The 21,547-nt window shown below is 30.8% G+C and overlaps 1 protein-coding gene across 1 annotated transcript in view; it reads left to right on the top strand.

Annotated features, from left to right (window-relative positions):
- Positions 1-21,547, top strand: part of LOC127714955 (WD repeat-containing protein 17-like) — a 71,470-nt gene that overhangs the window by 18,052 nt on the left and 31,871 nt on the right. The window contains exons 6-20 of the mRNA XM_052220976.1: positions 6,129-6,242; positions 7,787-7,933; positions 9,009-9,091; positions 10,593-10,679; positions 10,988-11,076; positions 12,588-12,663; positions 13,249-13,451; positions 14,112-14,261; positions 14,493-14,629; positions 15,162-15,287; positions 15,648-15,803; positions 16,941-17,005; positions 17,290-17,517; positions 18,604-18,703; positions 20,651-20,787. Of these exons, the coding sequence (XP_052076936.1) occupies positions 6,129-6,242; positions 7,787-7,933; positions 9,009-9,091; positions 10,593-10,679; positions 10,988-11,076; positions 12,588-12,663; positions 13,249-13,451; positions 14,112-14,261; positions 14,493-14,629; positions 15,162-15,287; positions 15,648-15,803; positions 16,941-17,005; positions 17,290-17,517; positions 18,604-18,703; positions 20,651-20,787 (1,898 nt within the window). The remainder of the gene's footprint in view (positions 1-6,128; positions 6,243-7,786; positions 7,934-9,008; positions 9,092-10,592; positions 10,680-10,987; positions 11,077-12,587; positions 12,664-13,248; positions 13,452-14,111; positions 14,262-14,492; positions 14,630-15,161; positions 15,288-15,647; positions 15,804-16,940; positions 17,006-17,289; positions 17,518-18,603; positions 18,704-20,650; positions 20,788-21,547) is intronic.

Below are 21,547 nucleotides of genomic sequence, written 5' to 3'. Positions count from 1 at the left end.
AGTAGTGATTTGGTCCAGTTAAAAAAGGTCAAAAATTAGAATGTCTGAAGCTGTCAAACTGAATTGTAGCCCCCCTTAACACAGAATTGTCAATATTTTGAGTTAGAGCTGGTTGAAGTTTCTATAATTTTGATATTATTTGTATCAATAGTAGTACACTACACTGTAAAAATCTTTTTAAGATAGAGCAGGTGCGATTTTTTAATTTGAATTTATTCTCTAAAAGAAATGCACTACGAAATAACTGTGTTCTCGGGCCTAAGAGATGAATTCCGTAAATGTAGATTCTGTACTTTGGCAACTTTCCTGAATGGTTTGCTGGTTTCAATTGGTCAAACTCAATAAAAGTAAAGGATTTACATCTTTGTTTGACAGAAATTCTGTTAAAATGTCCCTTTTTGGCATTATACGGCTAAATAAGCATTTCAAAGCTGCTAAGTTTCCATTTTATGCCTAAGAGCCATGCTGACTTTCTATCTGACAGTATTTTATGTTCCTGATATTTGTGTTTCTATGCTAAAATCAAATTTAATTAACCATTTGTGAACTCTGAATCTAGAGAAAAGTAGATTATCACAGAAAAAATGTGCAGAATATTTGTATTTATGTCCCTGGTTAAACGGCCTGTTTGATGTATGTGAAATGTGAAGAGCTTTGTACATATAATCTGTAGTCCATCACAAATATTTCACTAAATCTGTAAAAAAAACACTTTAAAATGATCAGTACACCCTATTCATTTCATATGCTACCATAATTTTCTTCTTTAGGATAGTAAGTGGTTCAAATATATGCCAATTGAGACTAAAACTACATGCAAGTTTTCCATTGAAAAGTGAAAAACTGGTCATCAGACCATACTGTCTGCAAAAAAAAGTTGAATTCAAGAGTCCTTTTGCAATTAGACTTCTTGTATCATGACATCTTAGCATAGAAATGAGCAAAAAGTAACAAATTTCCATTTCTTATAGCCTCTGTGTGCATTTTTATATGTAAATATGGGCTACGGCCTAAATCGACTCTATATAATTCTCAGTCTTACATGGCCTAAGACCATTTTATACTCATGTGGTATGCTTTTTGTAACTTTTCTTTACATTTAAAGTACATTTAATATATATGGAAGAATAATGTATGGTTAAAAAACTTCAAAAACTTCAAATTGGTTGAAAAAAATGCATGTTTATGTAAGGCTTCCCTTAATTCGAAAATCTCTATTTTCAGGCACAGGCTCACATAAATTTGACTTTTGAATAACTGTAATAAATCTGATAAATCAAATGAGTGTTCCGTTGCTATTAATACTTATTACATTACATTCTGGAGTATTTAAAAAGCAAATTTTTGCAATATTTAAATTTTTTAGGCCAAAATCTTGACAGTTGAAAATATTTGATTTAAACGTCAAAAATAAACATCCAAATTTCAATACTAAAATGGCCCTAGTTTCTATAATATATATCCTATGGCCATGAAACTTGGCCAACTATCTTATAATTTCCTAAGCTTAGGTCATGCAAAGTTTTATTAAAATTGGTCAAGTCTTTCTATCCTATTAGGTCCAAGGACACAGTTATCGTCCTTTGGTTTTCGTTGTCTACGAATATAGTCCCTAGTGTGAACAGTGTATAACTTGCCTTTTTTTTATACACTTTCCCAATTTATTTCTTGATATTTTATGCATGAAATATTAAGTAAGGGGATGAAATTACATGTTAAAAAAATTTGGGTGCTGAATCTTTATGTTAAGTAGTGATTTGGTCCAGTTAAAAAAGGTCAAAAATTAGAATGTCTGAAGCTGTCAAACTGAATTGTAGCCCCCCTTAACACAGAATTGTCAATATTTTGAGTTAGAGCTGGTAGAAGTTTCTATAATTTTGATATTATTTGTATCAATAGTAGTACACTACACTGTAAAAATCTTTTTGAGATAGAGCAGGTGCGATTTTTTTAATTTGAATTTATTGTCTAAAAGAAATGCACTACGAATTAACTGTGTTCTCGGGCCATTTATCTAGTGATATTAATATATCAATTATATAAGAAATTCTAAGGATTCATTGCAAGAAAAAAATATTTTAAAGATAATTATTGATTAGTTTTATACAAGACTTGATGATTTTAAGATAATTATAGAGAGATGTCTTTTATTGATTTTATATGCATTCTTTTCTATTTATTTTTAACTAAATTATTTTATAAAGTTTAAAGGTCAGAGTTTGGCATTCCCAAGATAATAGCAAAATGTAAATAAGTCTGCAACACATTTTATTAAAGGCTTATTAATGAGGACAAGTAGACAAAATAAAGTGTAGTATAAATAGCCTTCTTTTACTTTAAGGGTTCCTATACTTTATGGTTAGGGTTAATATTTATGGTTATGGGTAGATGTGGGTTAGGGTAAAGGATAGTTAAGTATAGCTCTATATGGGTAACAGTAACAGAAATCCATATAGATACATCTTACAAAAACTAATTTTCAGTGTGAACAACCTGTATTTCTGTAATGAATCCTCACAAGTGCTACAGACCAAAAGTTGGGAAACAAATTATAAATGCATAAAGGGATAATTCTTTTGCAATATTTAAATATCTTTTCAATAGAAACATTTCCCCACATTATAACTCAAATATATATACATGTTTAAAAATTGTTTTTCAGTTGAGACACAGATATCATATATTTTCAATTAGTAGAGTAATACAATGAAATATACACCAATTAAGAGGAACATTGCAACATAAGACAATACAAAACAAACTTTGTCTAATCCTGATGCTAAGTCTTTGTAGGTAATAATATCTCTATGTGATGGCATTACTTGGTTCTCTCTATGTTTCCTACACACAGTCAGTAGCGTGTATTGTAGAAATCCTTTAATCTCAGTCGGATGTTTATGGAAAAAATAAGAGTTTATCAGGTTAAAAAACATAATAACAGCACTTGTTGTAAACACCATGACAATAAATACAATGAGAAATGATATAGGATTAGATGTAGCTGGTATTTTATCTGATGCCAGTGTCAAAAATATGACAAATGACAGCAATATGGTCACTCCATATGATAGTCTTTCACCGGATTCATGTGGAAGTAAAAAGACGAGTGGATTCAAGAAAGAAAGAAGAGCGATCGGTAAAAATACAAGGATGTTATAATACAGTGGTACTCGTTTGATTTTAAGTATGATTTCATATGACGAATTCCCGAAAAGCTTATTTATTCCAACTTTTGTACTTAATATTTTCCAGTCTGGATTCGGAGTTGCATAAAGATCAGTATAAGGAAGTTCTGCAGGTTGTGTAAATACTTGCCAAGCTGCATCCCATACTAAAAATGTCAATGAACATTCTTGTTCATCAAATGGAAATTTCTTTATGTTAGCTGGACATTTGGAATTTATGATATCCCCTGGCATCCAAGAAATATTTCCATCATGTTGAACCAAGACTTTGATTAAACTATTGGCCCCGAATGTTTGAATCTTATGTACATCGTTTATAAGTAATAAATATGGAAACCACACAGTTGATTTGAACACACTTATTTCTGTAATGTTGTTATAGTCGATAGGGTTCCATTTCAGTGAAGGGTCAGTCCAAGACATATTAATGTTTGCCGATAGTGATAATATTCCATCAACTTCATCAAAATGGTTTATTCCTAGGTTACTGAATAGTAAAGAAATCCGCATATTGTCGGAATTATTCAAAACTGGTTTTAGTTCAGGATTGTAGCTGTCAAATAAATCATTGTACAGTCTTTTATAGTCACTAATGTTTTGGCATAACGTTATATTGAAGAAAACTACTATTACATAAACATCTAGTACTTCCCTACTCATTTTGAGGACTCATTAAATAAGCCTCAGCTCTGATACATGACACTTTTATATATGATTTTATATTTTGTGTGAATTTACTTTAACCTTTTTTTTATATTGGTTAGCAATATCCTTAATGTTGTTTTTTTTAACAAAATTAATCATATTTGAATGAACGAGACAGTACATTAAGCTACTGTTTACAGATGGTCCAATTCAATTGATTCATTTTAACCTGAACAATTTATTATTTTGTTTGGTTTGTAAAAAGGATTATTTTTTAGTAGAAGCTTGTATTGTAGTAGACAATTATCAGTTGAAGACTATTGACTTAGGTTGATGCATTTATTTAACGGGCTAAATGTTTAATGGAAGTTAAATTGGTATTTGCTATTTTGAGCTGTTACTTATGCTTTTCATGTATTGTTAGTTTCAGTACAAACTACTTATAAAACAACAGAGCAAAGCCGTTTATTGATTTGTTCTTTGTAAAAATGATCAGGGCATGCTTCTGTTTTTTAGTGCAATATGAACGGTTGCTTACAATCATAAATGAGTTAACTTTAAACAACACATGAAGCATATTTTCTTTTCTTAAAGGGGTATTAGCTGCCAAATTCAAGCCTACTGTATTTATTCACTCTCAAATTTGATTTAATATATATATATACTAAAACAAAATTAAAAACAATGAAGGTACCATAGAATAAAATACATAACTTCTGAATATCATTATGATGTATCTTCATTTTGTGTGTATTCCTGACTGGATGCCCTCTAAATAACTATAGACATGACCCATGAAAACTGTTGATGGGCATGTTACCCTTCTATATATAAGCAGACAGGTAAACATATATTACAAATAAACAGGTAAACATGTGCAACAGTAAAAAGTCAATTTTTTTTAGTTCTGTTTGATCTCATTTCATAGATTAAACATATAAATTAAATTGAATCATTAACTCATAACCTGTATAAGACTAATTGTGCATGGAATCCATCAACAAAATCGGTCTTCCCTAGTTTTACTTTTTAATCTGACATTCATTTCAATCACTGTACATAATGAACGCATGCACAACCCATCTTCATCAAAGGTTAAATCAAAGGTCCCATGAATATAAAATTATACCAATTCAAAAGAAGTTTAATTTTTTACTTGCAAGTCAATTATACATCAGCAATGTTTTTGAGCTTATTTTAACAAAATTGAAACAAACTTACTTCTAGTCAGGCATGGGGTAATGCAAATTTGTAATTGTAATGCATGGTAATGCATTACATTTTTCCAAGTAATTGCATGTAATGTGTAATGCAGCAATTTTTGCATTACATGTAATTGTAATATAATGCATTACTTTAGCAAAAAGTTGTGTAATTTCATGCATTACATGGCATTACATGTCATTACTTTTTTCACATACTACATCTTTAACATATTGTTGGAGTTTTAACTAAACCAAATTTAAGATTTCTTGATTAACTAAGAAAATGTTAATCATTAGAATATATTCTTTATTTCATCTTATTTCATACATTTTCCTGCATAAAAAGATTGATATTTGAAAAGCATAGCTGTATTGTTGTCATAAGATCAAAGAATATCTTTGTTTTGCTTAAATAAAAGATAATTAAACTTTGTTATAAAACACTAATTAGTTTGTTTAACAATCAATATTTTCACCATTTAGACAATTGTTCATTAATTAAGGTCTATGTTTATTTTATAATTAGGGAAGTAATTCACAGTAATTAAATATTTTGTTTAAAATTAAAAAAAAAACAACAAAAAATATATTTATAAAAGTAAAGTCAACATTAAGTTAAAATGATTAAAAATTGTAAAAGTCAAATTAAATAGACTTTTTACATGTATACTTATATTCAATTCATGGAACAGTTACTGCATATGCTAGAATCTTTTGTGACTTCTAGTTGTTTTTCAAGATGTGTAATTTTTCTATTCACTAATAAAATTTTCAAATGTAATGTGTAATTCAAGGCATTACTTTGCAAAAGTAATTGTAATATAATGCATTACTTTGATAAATGCATGTAATTGTAATTGTAATATAATGCATGGTTTGGTCAAAGTAATTGTAATATAATGCATTACATTGCAATGTAATTCGCCCCATGCCTGCTTCTAGTAGCAAAGTATTATCTCAATTGTCCACTTTTATAAATGTTTGAAATTTTTGTTCATATTTGACTTTTGTTGTCGGATTTGTAACTAATGTCCTTTTAAGAGCCTTTAGTGTTATCTATATTTTTACCTATATTTACTTTTGTGTATTGTAGGGACACATAGAAACCATATTTGAGTGTATATTTTGTCCTGATGATGTAGATTTGTTAGCCACGGCCAGTTTTGACGGTACAGTTAAAGTATGGAATGTAACTAATATGGAGGCTGTAAGTCACGTCACAAGATTTTTATGCTATTTAAAAAAAAAATATTTTGTAGATTAAGTAACAGCTTTGTGTATAATATAAGAATAAAGAGATGTGATTTGATTGTCAATGAGATAAATATCCACCTGAAACCAAAGAATGTGGATGTAAGCAACTTTAGGGAACCATATAGTCCAACAATGAGCATAACAAAGAACGTGGATGTAAGCAACTTTAGGGAACCATATAGTCTTCAACAATGAGCATAACAAAGAATGTGGATGTAAGCAACTATAGGGAACCATATAGTCTTCAACAATGAGCATAAAAAAGAATGTGGATGTAAGCAACTTTAGGGAACCATATAGTCTTCAACAATGAGCATAACAAAGAATGTGGATGTAAGCAACTTTAGGGAACCATATAGTCCAACAATGAGCATAACAAAGAATGTGGATGTAAGCAACTATAGGGAACCATATAGTCTTCAACAATGAGCATAACAAAGAATGTGGATGTAAGCAACTTTAGGGAACCATATAGTCTTCAACAATGAGCATAACAAAGAATGTGGATGTAAGCAACTATAGTGAACCATATAGTCTTCAACAATGAGCATAACAAAGAATGTGGATGTAAGCAACTATAGTGAACCGTATAGTCTTCAACAATGAACATAACCTTTACCGTACAGTCATCTATAAAAGGCCCCAATATGACAAAATGTAAAATAATTCAAACTTATTTACCGGTATGTACAAAACAATAAACAAAAAACAAATATGATAAGACAGCAACTACAACCACTGAATTACAGTCTACTGACTTGGTACAGGGTTTAAACATGTTTGAGAGCACTCAACCCTCCCCTTATCCGGGACAGTGGTGTAACAGCACACCATAAGAACACACTAAAAATCATTTGAAAAAGGCTTAACTCATCAGTTGCCACAAAGCACCAAAAAAAAACTAACAAAATGACTTAAGACACTAAGTACAGATCTTTGAGTAATAAGTCCATTAAAAAAAAAAAATGTTTTCTTCTGGATGATAATTTTAATTTTCGTTCTCTACTGTATGACATACAAGTTAACTTGCCATTTCACTGTTTATACCTTTTAGTTCTGGATAAGAATGAAAAGAGGTGTGTGTTATACATTCATAAAGCAGCAACTTAATGATACAAAAAATTAAAGAGGTCAATATACATATTCAACAATAAAAAATCTACCTTCAACTCTTTTAAGCTAAAACCTGTCTTGTCAGGTCACCCTCTTCTAGTACTACTGCATTAATAGCTATGCTTTATGAACCTCAATTCAAAGGGCACCTCTCTAATATAAGGTCACTCTTCTTTGTTCTCAAGGATGACCTTTGTAAAGAGGTTTGACTATAATTACATCCATGATAGTCTATTAAACTCTAATATAATTTGCCTGAATACTTATAGAACAGAATGTCCAGTAAAAGTTGAGACCTTTAGTTTCACTGGAGATTACCCAATGTGTTACACAGTTGATCTCCATAAAGGCCATGATTGACTAACAGTAGGTGTTTGTTTGTAGGTAAAAACGTCACCAGGTAATGAAGGAGTGATTTACTCTATATGCTGGGCCCCAGCTGATTTGAATTGTTTGGTAGCAGGTACTTCTAAGAAAGGAATATTTATATGGAATTATACTACCAACAGAATCACACAAAGATTCCATGAGGTAAATATTGCTCATTTGAACTAGTTAGAAATCTTAGATAATAACTGAGTTATGTTTATGACAGATCAGATTCAGATGTACATATTTATAAATAGATCAAGACGTGGTATAATTGCATCAATGCCAATCAGACAACTATCCACTAGAGACCAAATGACGTAGATTTCTCATTTTGTTTTGTTAGAAATCTTTGACAGATGAGTTATGTTTACTGTAGATCAGATGAACAAATATTAAATATAAGAAGATGTGGTATGATTACACTATACCAATTGAACAACTATCCACCAGAGACCAAATGGCGTAGATGTAAGCAACTATATGTAACCTTTTTCTACATAAGGAAATGCCTGTACCAAGTCAGTAATATGACACTTGTTTTCCATTCGTTTGATCTGTTTGAGCTTTTGATTTTTCCATTTGATAAGGGACTTTCCGTTTTGAATTTTCCTTGGAGTTCGGTATTTTAGTTATTTTACTTTTCACCTATGTGTGCAATTGATTGACATTTATATTGTGCAGTAAACAGCCATTTCTGCCTTTGATCACATTATATTGAAATGAAAGCATAATGTTCCATTATGAAAAGATCCCCAAATAAATGTACATATATCTTTAAACTTTATGTTAACGAAAGATCATGTGTAAATTTATCAGATATACATGCTATATTAAAGGTCTTAATTACTCAAAACGAAATTTGAAACAAAAGAAATATTTATGATACAAAAATGGAATATAGATTGCCTACCTCCTTTATTTTTTTCTTGTGGAAGTTCCTGCTACAGATATCGACAATAAATAGTATGAAATTTCCTACCACAGATATCTACAATAAATTGCATGATTTGTCTTCCTTTGAATTTGCTTGTTATCTCATTAGGACTTTCTTGAATTATGTGCCATAAAGTCAAGTGTTCATCTGGTTCTACAAGATAATTTGATGTGCTCTTTCTTGGACAATATACTGCTTTGTGTGGTGTAGTGGTGATTAGAAGGAGGGGTGGGATGTCTTTGATTCAAAAGTTATCAATCCATATGTTAAAAACTGTTGTATATGACCTATATTTTCCAGCATGGAGAAAGTCCTGTTTTTGGTGTGGCTTGGAACCAGAGTGATTCCAGAAGGATTATGTCTGTTGGACAAGATTGTTATTGGTAAAACTATTTTATTTGTTTTTGACAAAATATAAAACAAGTAAAAATTTCTCACACCCTTTATTACACCAAAGTTTAAAGTGGCATACTACTTATATAGTGTCGGAAGTTATCTGTTCTGGTTAAGTTAAATATCTGGTGGAATTTTTATTTGTTACAGTAAACTTCAAACAAATTATTTTTGTATCAAACCTGATGAAATAGGTTAGGGTAAATATTGAGTCAGCTAATGGGCTTCATTTGTGACTTTATTAAAATTATTGTACAGTCGAACCTCGTTGTGTCGAACTCGGTTGTGTCGAAAACTCGGATGAGTCGAAGTAATTTCTTGGTCCCAGTAACATTCCCGTTTGATCAATGCATAATAACCTCTGATGAGTCGAACTCGGTTGATTCGAATACTCTGTTATGTTGAGTAAATTTTATAGTCCCATCGATATAAGATTAATGTAAATTGACCCCGATGTCTCGAAGTTCGAAAGTAAGAATTTTCGAAAGATACAGACCTAATGATAAAAACTCAAATCAGATGTATTTCTTATGTAACCTAATCATTTTCAAAAGAGATTAAAGCTAAGTAAACATGCTTGTTTGTATAACAGTTAAATTGACATGTTTATGGTTGCCGGTAATTAACACCTTTGTTGATTGTTCAAGCGGAACTTTAGAGTGTTGAACATATTTTACATGAGATAAAAACGAAACGAATTTAAATGACACTAGCCGAGATTAAATCAATCGTTAGAATTAAAACTCATTAATTACAATAAATAAAGGTTTAAGACAATTATGATTAATTCATGATAATTTAATGTACAGCAGACACCCTCATCAGAGACCGTTCAGAACTTATTTCGTTCCGCAAATGATTTCATAATTTATAGTGACTGACCTTTATAAATATTTGTGTAGACTATTGATTTTATTTGGGCATGATTTGTATCTGTTCTTGTGTGTTTGATTATTATGAAGGACCAACAGTGGCGATTGCATACACAATTATAAAGTGTGTCATATCGAAAAAAGGCACAGTGTTCAAAGTATCTAGTTTACGCAAATCTCATACCATATTTCTACGACACACACGACCTCGGTTGAGTCGAACCTCGGATGAGTCGAATACTTTGGTCCGGTCCCTTCGACTTCGACTGTACTTAGGAGTCATGCAGCCTAGATGTTTTGGCTTTTTTTATGCCAAAATATAAAGCTTCAAATTATGTGTTTCAAATTGAGAGTAAACAAATTGATGGAATGTCTGTTCTTTCCTCAGTAAAAAATCAAGTGGTTTGAATGGACCCCTCATAATAAATCATTGAAAATTGGTGCACATTGAATGACTTTTTCACAAAATACATCTTTCTCTTGGGGATTTATGAAATTAAAGTACAACATGCAAAAGTAAACTTTTTCAAGTGAAAAATAATATAAACTATGACAACTTTTAATAGTGTCAAGATAATGGAAACTACTATATATTAGAATGACTCCTATAATTCTTCAGTATCATACGATTGGTGAATGGTGAAGTTATACAGAAATACAGACATCCTGAACCCGTTTTTGGCTGTGATTGGAGTCCACATAATAAGTAAGCTAAATCATTAAAACAATAGTAGAATAAAATTTTATTGATGATAACTCAAGTCCAATAACATGTTTATTTAGTAATAAACAACAAAACCTTTATATTAAAGCCCTTTTGAACTGTTTGAAAGAATCCTTTATCAGAATAAGCCAATACAACCAACCCGGGAAAAAAAGAGCAATAAAAAGCAGAACAAACAAGCTTTGAGAACAACATATATGTATAACTTTTTATTATAGAAGAGATGCAGAATAATGCATTAAAATCAAGTGTAATTTATATAAACCCATGTTTTTAATGATATTTGACAGAGATATGTTAGTGACAGGATGTGGAGATATGAAAGTTAGAGTATATTATATACCTACATCAGCTGATGCACCCCTGAAAGTATTTACTGGTAAGATTTCTTACTAATTTCTCATTTGTTTGGTGGGCCACCTACATTTGCATGAATGTTTTAAACTGGATAGATACGAAGTCAAGAATCCGTGAACTCAATTCTGTCCTTTTCTTGACGTTTTACAAGTTGGGTATCGCTACCAGTAAATATCTTCATTTTCAACAGTTCAATAATTGATCATTTAAATTTTGCACAAACGCAATGGATTTTGCTGCAAAGGTGGAAAATTTTTCGCGAAAATGTAACGCACTGAATTTTGCAGATGTACATACATTTTGAGCTCTACAAAATTTCTATATGTATAATAAAATTATGACGATTTTTGTCGAGCATGCGACTTTTGTCGCAAAAGAGAGACATAGGGATCCTACATTCCGGTGGCGGCGGCAGAGTCCACAAATATTCACTCTGTGGTTAAAAGTTTTTTAAATTTTAATAACTTTCTTAAATTATCCTGGATTTCTACCAAACTGGGACAGAAGCTTGTTTATGATCATAAGATAGTATCCAGAAGTAAATTTAAAAAAAAAAAAATCCTGTTTATCCGTATTTTACTTATAAATAGACTTAGTTTTTCTGCCAGTTAACATTACATTCACTCTGTGGTTAAAGTTTTAAAAATTTTAATAACTTTCTTAAACTATCCTGGATTTGTACCAAACTTGGACAGAAGCTTGTTTATGATCAAAAGCTAGTATCTAGAAGGAAATTTTGTAAAAACTTATTTCCTGTTTTCCGTATATTACTTATAAATAGACTTAGTTTTTCTTCCAGTTAACATTACATACAGTCTGCAGTTAAAGTTTTTAAAACATTTATTCGATTCATAAACCATCCTGGATTTTTACCAAACTTGGACAGAAGCTTCTTACAATCAAAAGATAGTATCTAGAGGAAAATTTAAAAAAAAATTTCCCATTTTTGTTGAGCCTGCGACTAACAGCAAAAGTAGGCGAGACACTGGGTTCCGCAGAACCCTTACAAATTTTTTTTAAAAGAGCTGGTGATTTCTTTTTGAGTACTTATCATTTTAAAGGCATAGAAATGATTCATATTCAATATAGTTCTGTATTTATTGATTTTGATTTTAGCCATAAGTCGTAGTCTTTCAGTCTTTTCATTAAACGATACAGCTTTGATCATTTGTTAAATATATGAAAGTTTCTAATTATAACATGTATGTACAGCAGGAATAGCATAACTTTGACTTCATTTTCATGATTCATTGTTGCTAGATATCATATTTGTAGTATGTCATATAGTTGCAACACCTCCTTGTAGTGTTGATACATGTACAAACCTTAGAAGAATGTAGCTTCTTGTTTTTAGATCCATATATAATCTATAAATAGTCATTTGTGCATGTGAGATGTGTCAGTTTGTCTACTCTAGTCTTAGTTTAATGCTATTTTCTTTCAAATTAAGAAACTGCCCAATGCCGAACCATTTACAAACATTGAATATTTTGTCTATGACACTTAAATAGTCATGTTGCTTTTTCATTTTAGGTCATACAGCTAAAGTCTTCAAAGTAAAATGGTGTCCACTGAGAGAGAGTATTATTTGTAGTGGTTCAGATGATGGGTTGGTGCTACATTTTAACATAAATATATCTTTTGAGTGGTAAAAGAACAGTTAAAAGAGAGTTTAAGATATTCTAGAAACCAAAAACTGTGGGCTTTATTTATGGATATTTGTTTGGTATTTTTGAATAAAAAAATAAAAATGAAACATCCTTCCTTAAACATATTACTCAATTCTGGATCTGGTTAACGTTGTGGTCTATAATTTCTTAAGAGAATTATTGTATAATTTCAAATGCATTTTCTACTATTGTTAATTTGGCGGGTTATAACAAATGCAAATTTGTTTATAGTATTGTGATTTTCTGGTGGATGGATGGGGAAAAGAGGGAAGCCAGCTAAGGTAGCCACATTGTTGGTTGAATACTGCCACTTTCAAGAAAACAAGACAGAGAAAAAGACAAAATAATAAATTTAGATACTAGAAAAAAGACATTGCAATTATATGATCCTAAGGTTGTAATGGGATGCTCAGCTTTTCAATGCCATGCTTAATTTATATATTTAGATAAATCATTCAAGAAAGATTTTTTTAAATGAAATTATATAGAACAGGGATTTTAAATAATGTAAAAGTATATTGTAGGACAGTAAGAGTATGGGACTACACCCAAGGAGCTTGTATTTGTGTATTAAATGGACACACTGCCCCTATACGAGGTCTTCTATGGAACACAGAAATACCATATTTATTGATAACTGGCAGCTGGGACTACTCTATCAGGATTTGGGATCTTAGAGATGGAGCCTGTATTGACACCATTTTAGACCATGGAGCTGATGTTTATGGTATCTCAAAATAAATCTTTGTTATTAATGTAGTAGTAAAATTCTATGCTTATTCATAGTTGCAAATTTTTATACCCCTGTCGTAGGCGAGGGGGGGCATTAAGCATTACCCTTGACTGTCCGTCCTTCTGTCTTTCTGTCAGTCCCATTTTTGTTTGTTTGAAGCTTGAGTAGGGGCATTCGTGTCCTCAGACACATTCTTCTTTTATTTAAATATATCTTGTTTGTTAAGTAAAATTTAGAACTTTATTTTTCTTTTGAGAAATCCCTGTGTTATAAATACACCAGATAGTAATGCAAGAACCTTTGTTTTGGAGATATTGAGACCATGTGCTATAAAAAATGTGTACAATAGCAGATCTCAAATTGAGGAATTCAATCATGGTAGTTAAGAAATATGTTGAATTTTGAAAGATATTGAATTTCCCTGTCTCAGTATGAATATGACTGGAGTATATTGACATACCCTTGTCTGCTTATATATATGTACTAATGACATTTGTTTTGAATGTTGGTCAAAGTTTTAGATTTTTGTAAAATGTTTTTTTAAGGAATCTTTGCTATTTAGTTACATCCTCTAGTGGCTTCAAAAGCACTGCAAAACTATATAAGATTTAAGTAAACATGTTTCTGCAGACTCTAATATAATTTTTCATTTAGGTCTAACAAGTCATCCAGACCGACCATTTCTGATAGCCTCTAGTTCTAGAGATTCAACAGTTCGACTTTGGAATATCACACCACTAGTACAACCATTAGAGATGAACATCATAGCTGGAAAACCTTGGTCTGAAATCTTTGGAACTGTTGGTTTGTATTTTGTAGTATTCTCACTTTTTGTTTGATTAAATATTAGTTAAATGTAAATAGTCACGATTTGATTTGCTTTGTTTCTTTTAAAGAATGTCAGGTTTGAGAAATAAATGTAATCAGTGAATAAAATATTTATTTGTGGGGAATAGGTGTTTCCTTGATAAAAATCTATTCATATTTCAGTGAATGATATAATGCAAAATAAACCGTTACATTTTGTGATTTCAGAAACAGCAATGGTGCCTGGTCAGAATCCATTAATGATTGGACGAGCTTCTATTGAACGTAAAATAAAACAATTAGAATTGGCTGGTTTAAAAGATGTCAGACCTCAAACTCTCAAAGTATTTTCAAAGTTTTTTAGTGTAAGTTTTGTAATGACTATTTTACATAAAAGTTTTTTTAAGTTGAGATAGAATTTATTGTTTATCTGCATAACTATTGCACTTACATACTCCTGAAGTCAATGGATACTAACAGATCTTTTCTAAATATGATTGGGTCTTTTTTTCAGATATCATAAGCAATAGGTAAACTATATCTGGTATATGGAATACTTTGCAGGTGTACATAATTGTAGACTTATCTGACGACCTAGTTTGCATGGATCATTGATAATGTTAAGTTTAAGTGATATCTGTAGTAAAAACCTTGACCATTAAAAAAGACTTTCAACATAATTTCAATCACAATCAGTACAGCTGGTTTAGACATTTTAGTGTATTCACTCTTGTGTATGAACATAACGAGATGATGTGTGGGTAAAAGTTAATGAGACATCAACGGAATGGCAGATAAAACTTCAAAACAATTATTTTACTAAAACTGAATAAAACTGTCATTCTGATATAAAAGTTTCAGTAACTTTCAGATTAAATTAGTTTTACAATATTACAGCAACCAGCAGGCAGCAATAATTTATGGAACTTGGTGTCTGTAGTACAGGGTTTGGATGATATATTACTTGGAGAGAATTACAGTAAAGGAATCATGCATGTTAAACATCTTACTAAGTTTAAGGCAGTAAGTATATTCAGTATATTCAGCATATTCATTATATTCAGTATATTCAGTAAACTGTATATAAACTCTATAATATATCTTATTTTAATTTATTGTTCTATAATCTTAGTTAAATGTCAACAAACAGCCACAAAATAAAATAAAGTAATTGCTGTGTTCTGATGATCAAAAGAAGTAATTTGATGCAAATATTTATTTTTAAGTTGAGAATAAGGAACTTAACCTTGAAATAAAAAAAAAGATAATTGAATAATGATATACAAATCTAATTTGTATTTTTAAATACATAGGTAGATAATCCTCAGAATATTCTTGAATTTTTGTTTGTAAGAAATTGTGTTCTTTTTTCCCTCATTTTAGTCAGAAGCTCAGACATTAGAAATGGCCAAAATGTCAAAGTTTGGAGGTGGTATTGGTGCACCTACAAGGGAGGAACATTTAAAAGAATCAGCTAAGATACATATGCAATTAGGAAATATACAAAGATATTGTGAAGTTCTTGTAGAACTGGGACAGGTACTGAATTATGATTTTCATTAGATTTTAGACATTATTTCAGAGTAAAATGGTTACTTTCTTATTTGTTCTTATCACTTCCATGCTATTAAGAATATAGATTTGATGGTACAAAGACTTAAAAACATCTTAAAAAGGCAGGCAAGACAACGACAGAAAAATGGACACCATCACAAGTTAACACAGAAAATTGTAACCTGAATAATTCAGTAGATATATTCTGCTGATCTACGATGGCTACATTAACATCTAAATGCAATCAAAAATGGTCAATCAATCATTCGGAATAAGCTCAAGATTTACCTATCTCTATAAGATTGAGCTGACTGCTGTTTGGTCACCTATCCTACAGTGAAGAGGTTTTAGCGTGTTAAGAATTCAGGCCTTCACAAGTAGGAAAGATTGATTACAGGGAGGAACTGAATTATTTTAATTAAGAAAATTGATGAAAAGGAACAAGAATCTTAGTTTCTGTTGATAGACACTTAAATTGATATTACAATATATGAATATTAAAAATTGCATTACAAAAATTTATTTGTAATTTTGAATGTATTCAGGTTATATAGGGAGAGTTATATTTAGTAAATGAAACTTCTTAAAGTGGTCCTCATGAATTGGCATAGATATTTCACAAGATAATGCAAAATCTGGTTGATTTGCATTTATATCCAGTTTAATTATCTCCCTTTTAATTAACAAATGCACAGAAATTATTTCCCTTAGGCTAAATCACAAATTTTTTTATTCTGATACAAGACTGTATTTCAGATGAATTTCTGAATTGTATATTAAAGTAACAAAGATATTGTAATCAATTTAATCAAAGAAATTTACAATTTGAACAAATCTTGTGGAATTGTATGACATAAATTAGAAGATTTTGGGTAGCTACAGCAATTCATTAAAAAATTCAAGCTTTTTATTCTTCCTCTAGGTGCTGTTGAATTAATGCTAAAGTCAAATACCATTTAACATTTTAGAAATTGAAGTATTGTAGTTTGTAAGGAAAGTCTTAGTCTCATCTGTTAAAAACACCGTAAGAAATAATTATAAAAAATTAAGTTGTTTTATTAATAACAAAAGCATGCGAAATATTAAGTTTATTATGCCTATGATTTTTTCATTCTTTTACAGTGGGAGAAAGCTTTAGCTGTTTCACCGGGTGTTTCATTAGAGTATTGGAAATCATTAACTAAAAGGTATGTATCATATAAACAAATATGTTAATATAGCTTACTTTTTGCACATGTTATTCATGACAGTATTTTAAAATAAAGAAACACAAAATCAATCTGAAAAAAAATTAAAAGACTTCTTATTGTAACAGGATACGATATTGATAAGAAAATTTATAGGACCAACAGTTAGTTTTAATATACAATGTATTAGAACAAAAATAAAAGTGTTTTAAACACAAATAAAAGAAAGTATCTCATAATTTAACAAACTTTGACATTCTTTTTCATTTCATCCTGATATTAAGGTATGCATTAAGGTTGATCAAAGACGAAAGTGATGAAGTTGTGCCATTTGGCGTAGCTGTAGGTGATACTGAACTCTTAATTAGTAATTTCACTACTAGAGGGCAGCTGTTTGAGGCAGTATTGACAGCCCAGGTTGCATGTGAAGGAACATTTATACCTCAACAGAATTCCTCCTCCTCACCAGGGTTACCTAATGGTACTGATTTACCTTCTAAACAGGAAGATAAGTAAGTTTAGGCAGATTTAAAAAATTTACCAAGTATGAAGTGAGGCCCGGTGTCATATGGTATTTTGAACCCCATGAAAATTGAACCCAGGGTCAATTTTCCATACCTCCCAATAGAAAATTGTCAAAGCTACTCAAACTACTTTATATAATAATAAGGCTTTAATAAGTATTTGGTAGGACTAAAACATGTATGAAAATATTTTTTTTACATTTTTACTCAGAATGGTATTTTGAACTCCCCCTCCCCCCTTATATAAACCTCAGCTTTTAAATTGTCATAGCTATTCAAACTACTTTTTATAGTAATAATACTAAGCCTAAGGTACATTTGATTTGATTTTTGGTGTTTTAACGCCACTTTTAAGCACCGCTTTTGGGCTATTTCCTGGCGGCCAGTTTTTATTGGTGGAGGAAGATGGAGTGCCTGGAGAAAACCACTGATCTTCGATAGGAAAACTGACAATCCTAGTCAATTAAGATTGGAGTCGAGTGCACCTGCACGAGCGGGGTTCGAACTCACAACCTGAGTGTTGACTGGCTAGTGATTACAGTAGTAACTACTTATACCACTCGGCCACCAAGGCCCATGTAGATTCTACATTTTACATTCATTTAAAGGAAATAAAGGGATTCAATTCTTCTTGGGGTTTCAATTACCTGCTATAGAAATTGACCCCAGGTTCAATTTTCCATACGGTATTTTGACCCTGAGATCAATATTCCAAATGGTATTTTGACACTGGGATCTATTTTCAGGGTGTTCAAATACCATATGACACCAGGTCAACTTATTAGCATCAAATAATAATTTTTGAATATGTATTTACCAAACATATGTTGACAATCACATTGGTTAGAGAAAGGTTCTCTTTTGTCTTGAAATATAAGTAAATTTAATCACAAATATGGATTTAATGCATTATGGATTGATACCCTTATAATTCTACAAGAGCATTACAAAAAGCCCATCCATCTTATCACTTAGAATTCTTTTATTGAAATGTTTAGAATTATTTTAAAAGCATTCTAAAGTATTCTGGGTGCAGAGGGACAATGAAGTGTATTTTTTATATCCTTTATACAGGTTATTAAAGAACTGTGTACAAAGATTAGCTGACTGGTATTTTTATAACGGATCTCCTATATTATCTGCTTGCTGTTATCTGTCTAAGGATGATGTCAAAGTAAGATATTTCTATAATTGATCTCCTATATAATCTGCTTGCTGTTACCTGTCTAAGGATGATGTCAAGGTAAGGTATTTCTATAATGGATCTATATAATCTGCTTGCTGTTACCTGTCTAAGGATGATGTCAAAGTAAGATATTTCTATAATTGATCTCCTATATAATCTGCTTGCTGTTACCTGTCTAAGGATGATGTCAAGGTAGGGTATTTCTATAATTGATCTCCTATATAATCTGCTTGCTGTTACCTGTCTAAGGATGATGTCAAGGTAGGGTATTTCTATAATTGATCTCCTATATAATCTGCTTGCTGTTACCTGTCTAAGGATGATGTCAAGGTAGGGTATTTCTATAATTGATCTCCTATATAATCTGCTTGCTGTTACCTGTCTAAGGATGATGTCAAGGTAAGATATTTCTATAATTGATCTCCTATATAATCTGCTTGCTGTTACCTGTCTAAGGATGATGTCAAGGTAAGATATTTCTATAATGGATCTCCTATATTATCTGCTTGCTGTTACCTATCTAAGGATGATGTCAAGGTAAGGTATTTCTATAATGGATCTCCTATATTATCTGCTTGCTGTTATCTAAGGATGATGTCAAGGTAAGATATTTCTATAATTGATCTCCTATATAATCTGCTTGCTGTTATATAATGATGATGTCAAGGTAAGATATTTCTGTAATTGATCTCCTATATAATCTGCTTGCTGTTATCTAAGGATGCTGTCAAGGTAAGGTATTTCTATAATGGATCTATATATTCTGCTTGCTGTTATCTAAGGATGATGTCAAGGTAAGATATTTCTATAATTGATCTATATAATCTGCTTGCTGTTACCTATCTAAAGATGATGTCAAGGTAAGGTATTTCTATAATGGATCTCCTATATTATCTGCTTGCTGTTATCTAAGGATGATGTCAAAGTAAGATATTTCTATAATGGATCTCCTATATAATCTGCTTGCTGTTACCTATCTAAGGATGATGTCAAGGTAGGGTATTTCTATAATGGATCTCCTATATAATCTGCTTGCTGTTACCTATCTAAGGATGATGTCAAGGTAAGGTATTTCTATAATGGATCTCCTATATAATCTGCTTGCTGTTACCTATCTAAGGATGATGTCAAGGTAGGGTATTTCTATAATGGATCTCCTATATAATCTGCTTGCTGTTACCTGTCTAAGGATGATGTCAAGGTAAGATATTTCTATAATTGATCTCCTATATAATCTGCTTGCTGTTACCTATCTAAGGATGATGTCAAGGTAGGGTATTTCTATAATGGATCTCCTATATAATCTGCTTGCTGTTACCTATCTAAGGATGATGTCAAGGTAAGGTATTTCTATAATTGATCTTCTATATAATCTGCTTGCTGTTATCTAAGGATGATGTCAAGGTAAGGTATTTCTATAATGGATCTCCTATATAATCTGCTTGCTGTTACCTATCTAAGGATGATGTCAAGGTAAGATATTTCTATAAAAAAATAAAATAGGCAAGTAAAGAAAGATTACCTATTGGCTAGATACTGTAAATTCAGAAATTATTGCGATGTTGTTATTATTGCGAAAATTTGCTACAGGGTTATAATCGCAATAATTTAAACTCGCATTTTGAATTTTTTTATATTAATTAAACAGGATTTTTCTCAATAAAGTTAAAATCGCATTTTAGTCTAAAATTACAAAATCGCAATAATAAATGCACGCAATAATTTCTGAATATACAGTAGTACCTTTTAAAGTTAAAACGTGTCAAACAGACAAGTGTTTTGAAACCTTTATGTTAAGAGTTTTTCGCTATAGATATTTTACCTATTTTCTTGAATATTGCAATCAACAGAGAGTAGATATCAAATAATATTAAATAGGAAAAGGACAAAAAGTTACACAGAATTGAAAGTAAAAAGATGTGTACTTAATTTTAGGGTGCAATAGGAATACTCATTAGAGGTCATGAGCTTGAACTGGCAGTTGCTATGGGAACAGTTTTAGGAAATGTTTCAGAGCAAACATATTTAGCAATAGAATATTTATCAAGAAGATGTGAACATCATGGCAAATGGTAAGAACAAACTATTTGTTAAGAAAAGTGAAATTGGATATCAGACAGGCAAAATTTACTTCTATTATTGAATTTTGACAGCTAATGTCTTTATTTATTAAAGGGGCATTAGCTGTCAAAATTCATGTTCACCAATTGACTTAAACTCTCATATTTGATATTTGATTTATAACATGCTAAAACATATATCCAAATTACAAAAAGTCTAAAATGAACAACTAACAATGCATGGACTCAATAATATGTATCAGCATTTTGTGTGTATTTTAGTCTGTAGCCATCTAATCAACCATTGAGATGCCGACAGTCATATTATCCAATATAAACATAAAAATGAAAATAAATAAATGGCAAGCAGGTGCAATTGACTTTTTCTATGTCTGTTTGAATTCATGTTACAGGTTAAAAAATATGTTAATTATTGTTTTTACCTGTATAAGAATGATTTTTTTGTGAATCGAATCGGTGAAAGAAATGGTTCACCTGGTTTCACTTTCAATGTTGACATTCTTTTCCTTTTCATAGTTAAACACCCGTAGTTCATATGTGGGTAACCATCTCCACCTAAGGAGTTCAATTGAAGGTCACATGAATACAGACTCACATGAGGTTGAATTATTGACTTATTGAATTATTGGGCAATACTGACTGCTTACAACGAAATAATTTAAAAATTACGTTTTTATTAATATTTAGAACAAAAAGAATCGTATTTTGAATTTTAGTCTAAATCGTAGCTAATAGAAATAAGAAGGTGTGG

This window comes from Mytilus californianus, unplaced genomic scaffold (assembly GCF_021869535.1).
Source record: "Mytilus californianus isolate M0D057914Y unplaced genomic scaffold, xbMytCali1.0.p SCAF_9, whole genome shotgun sequence".
NCBI classification, from domain to species: domain Eukaryota; kingdom Metazoa; phylum Mollusca; class Bivalvia; order Mytilida; family Mytilidae; genus Mytilus; species Mytilus californianus.
This window is presented reverse-complemented; position numbering and strand designations above follow the sequence as displayed.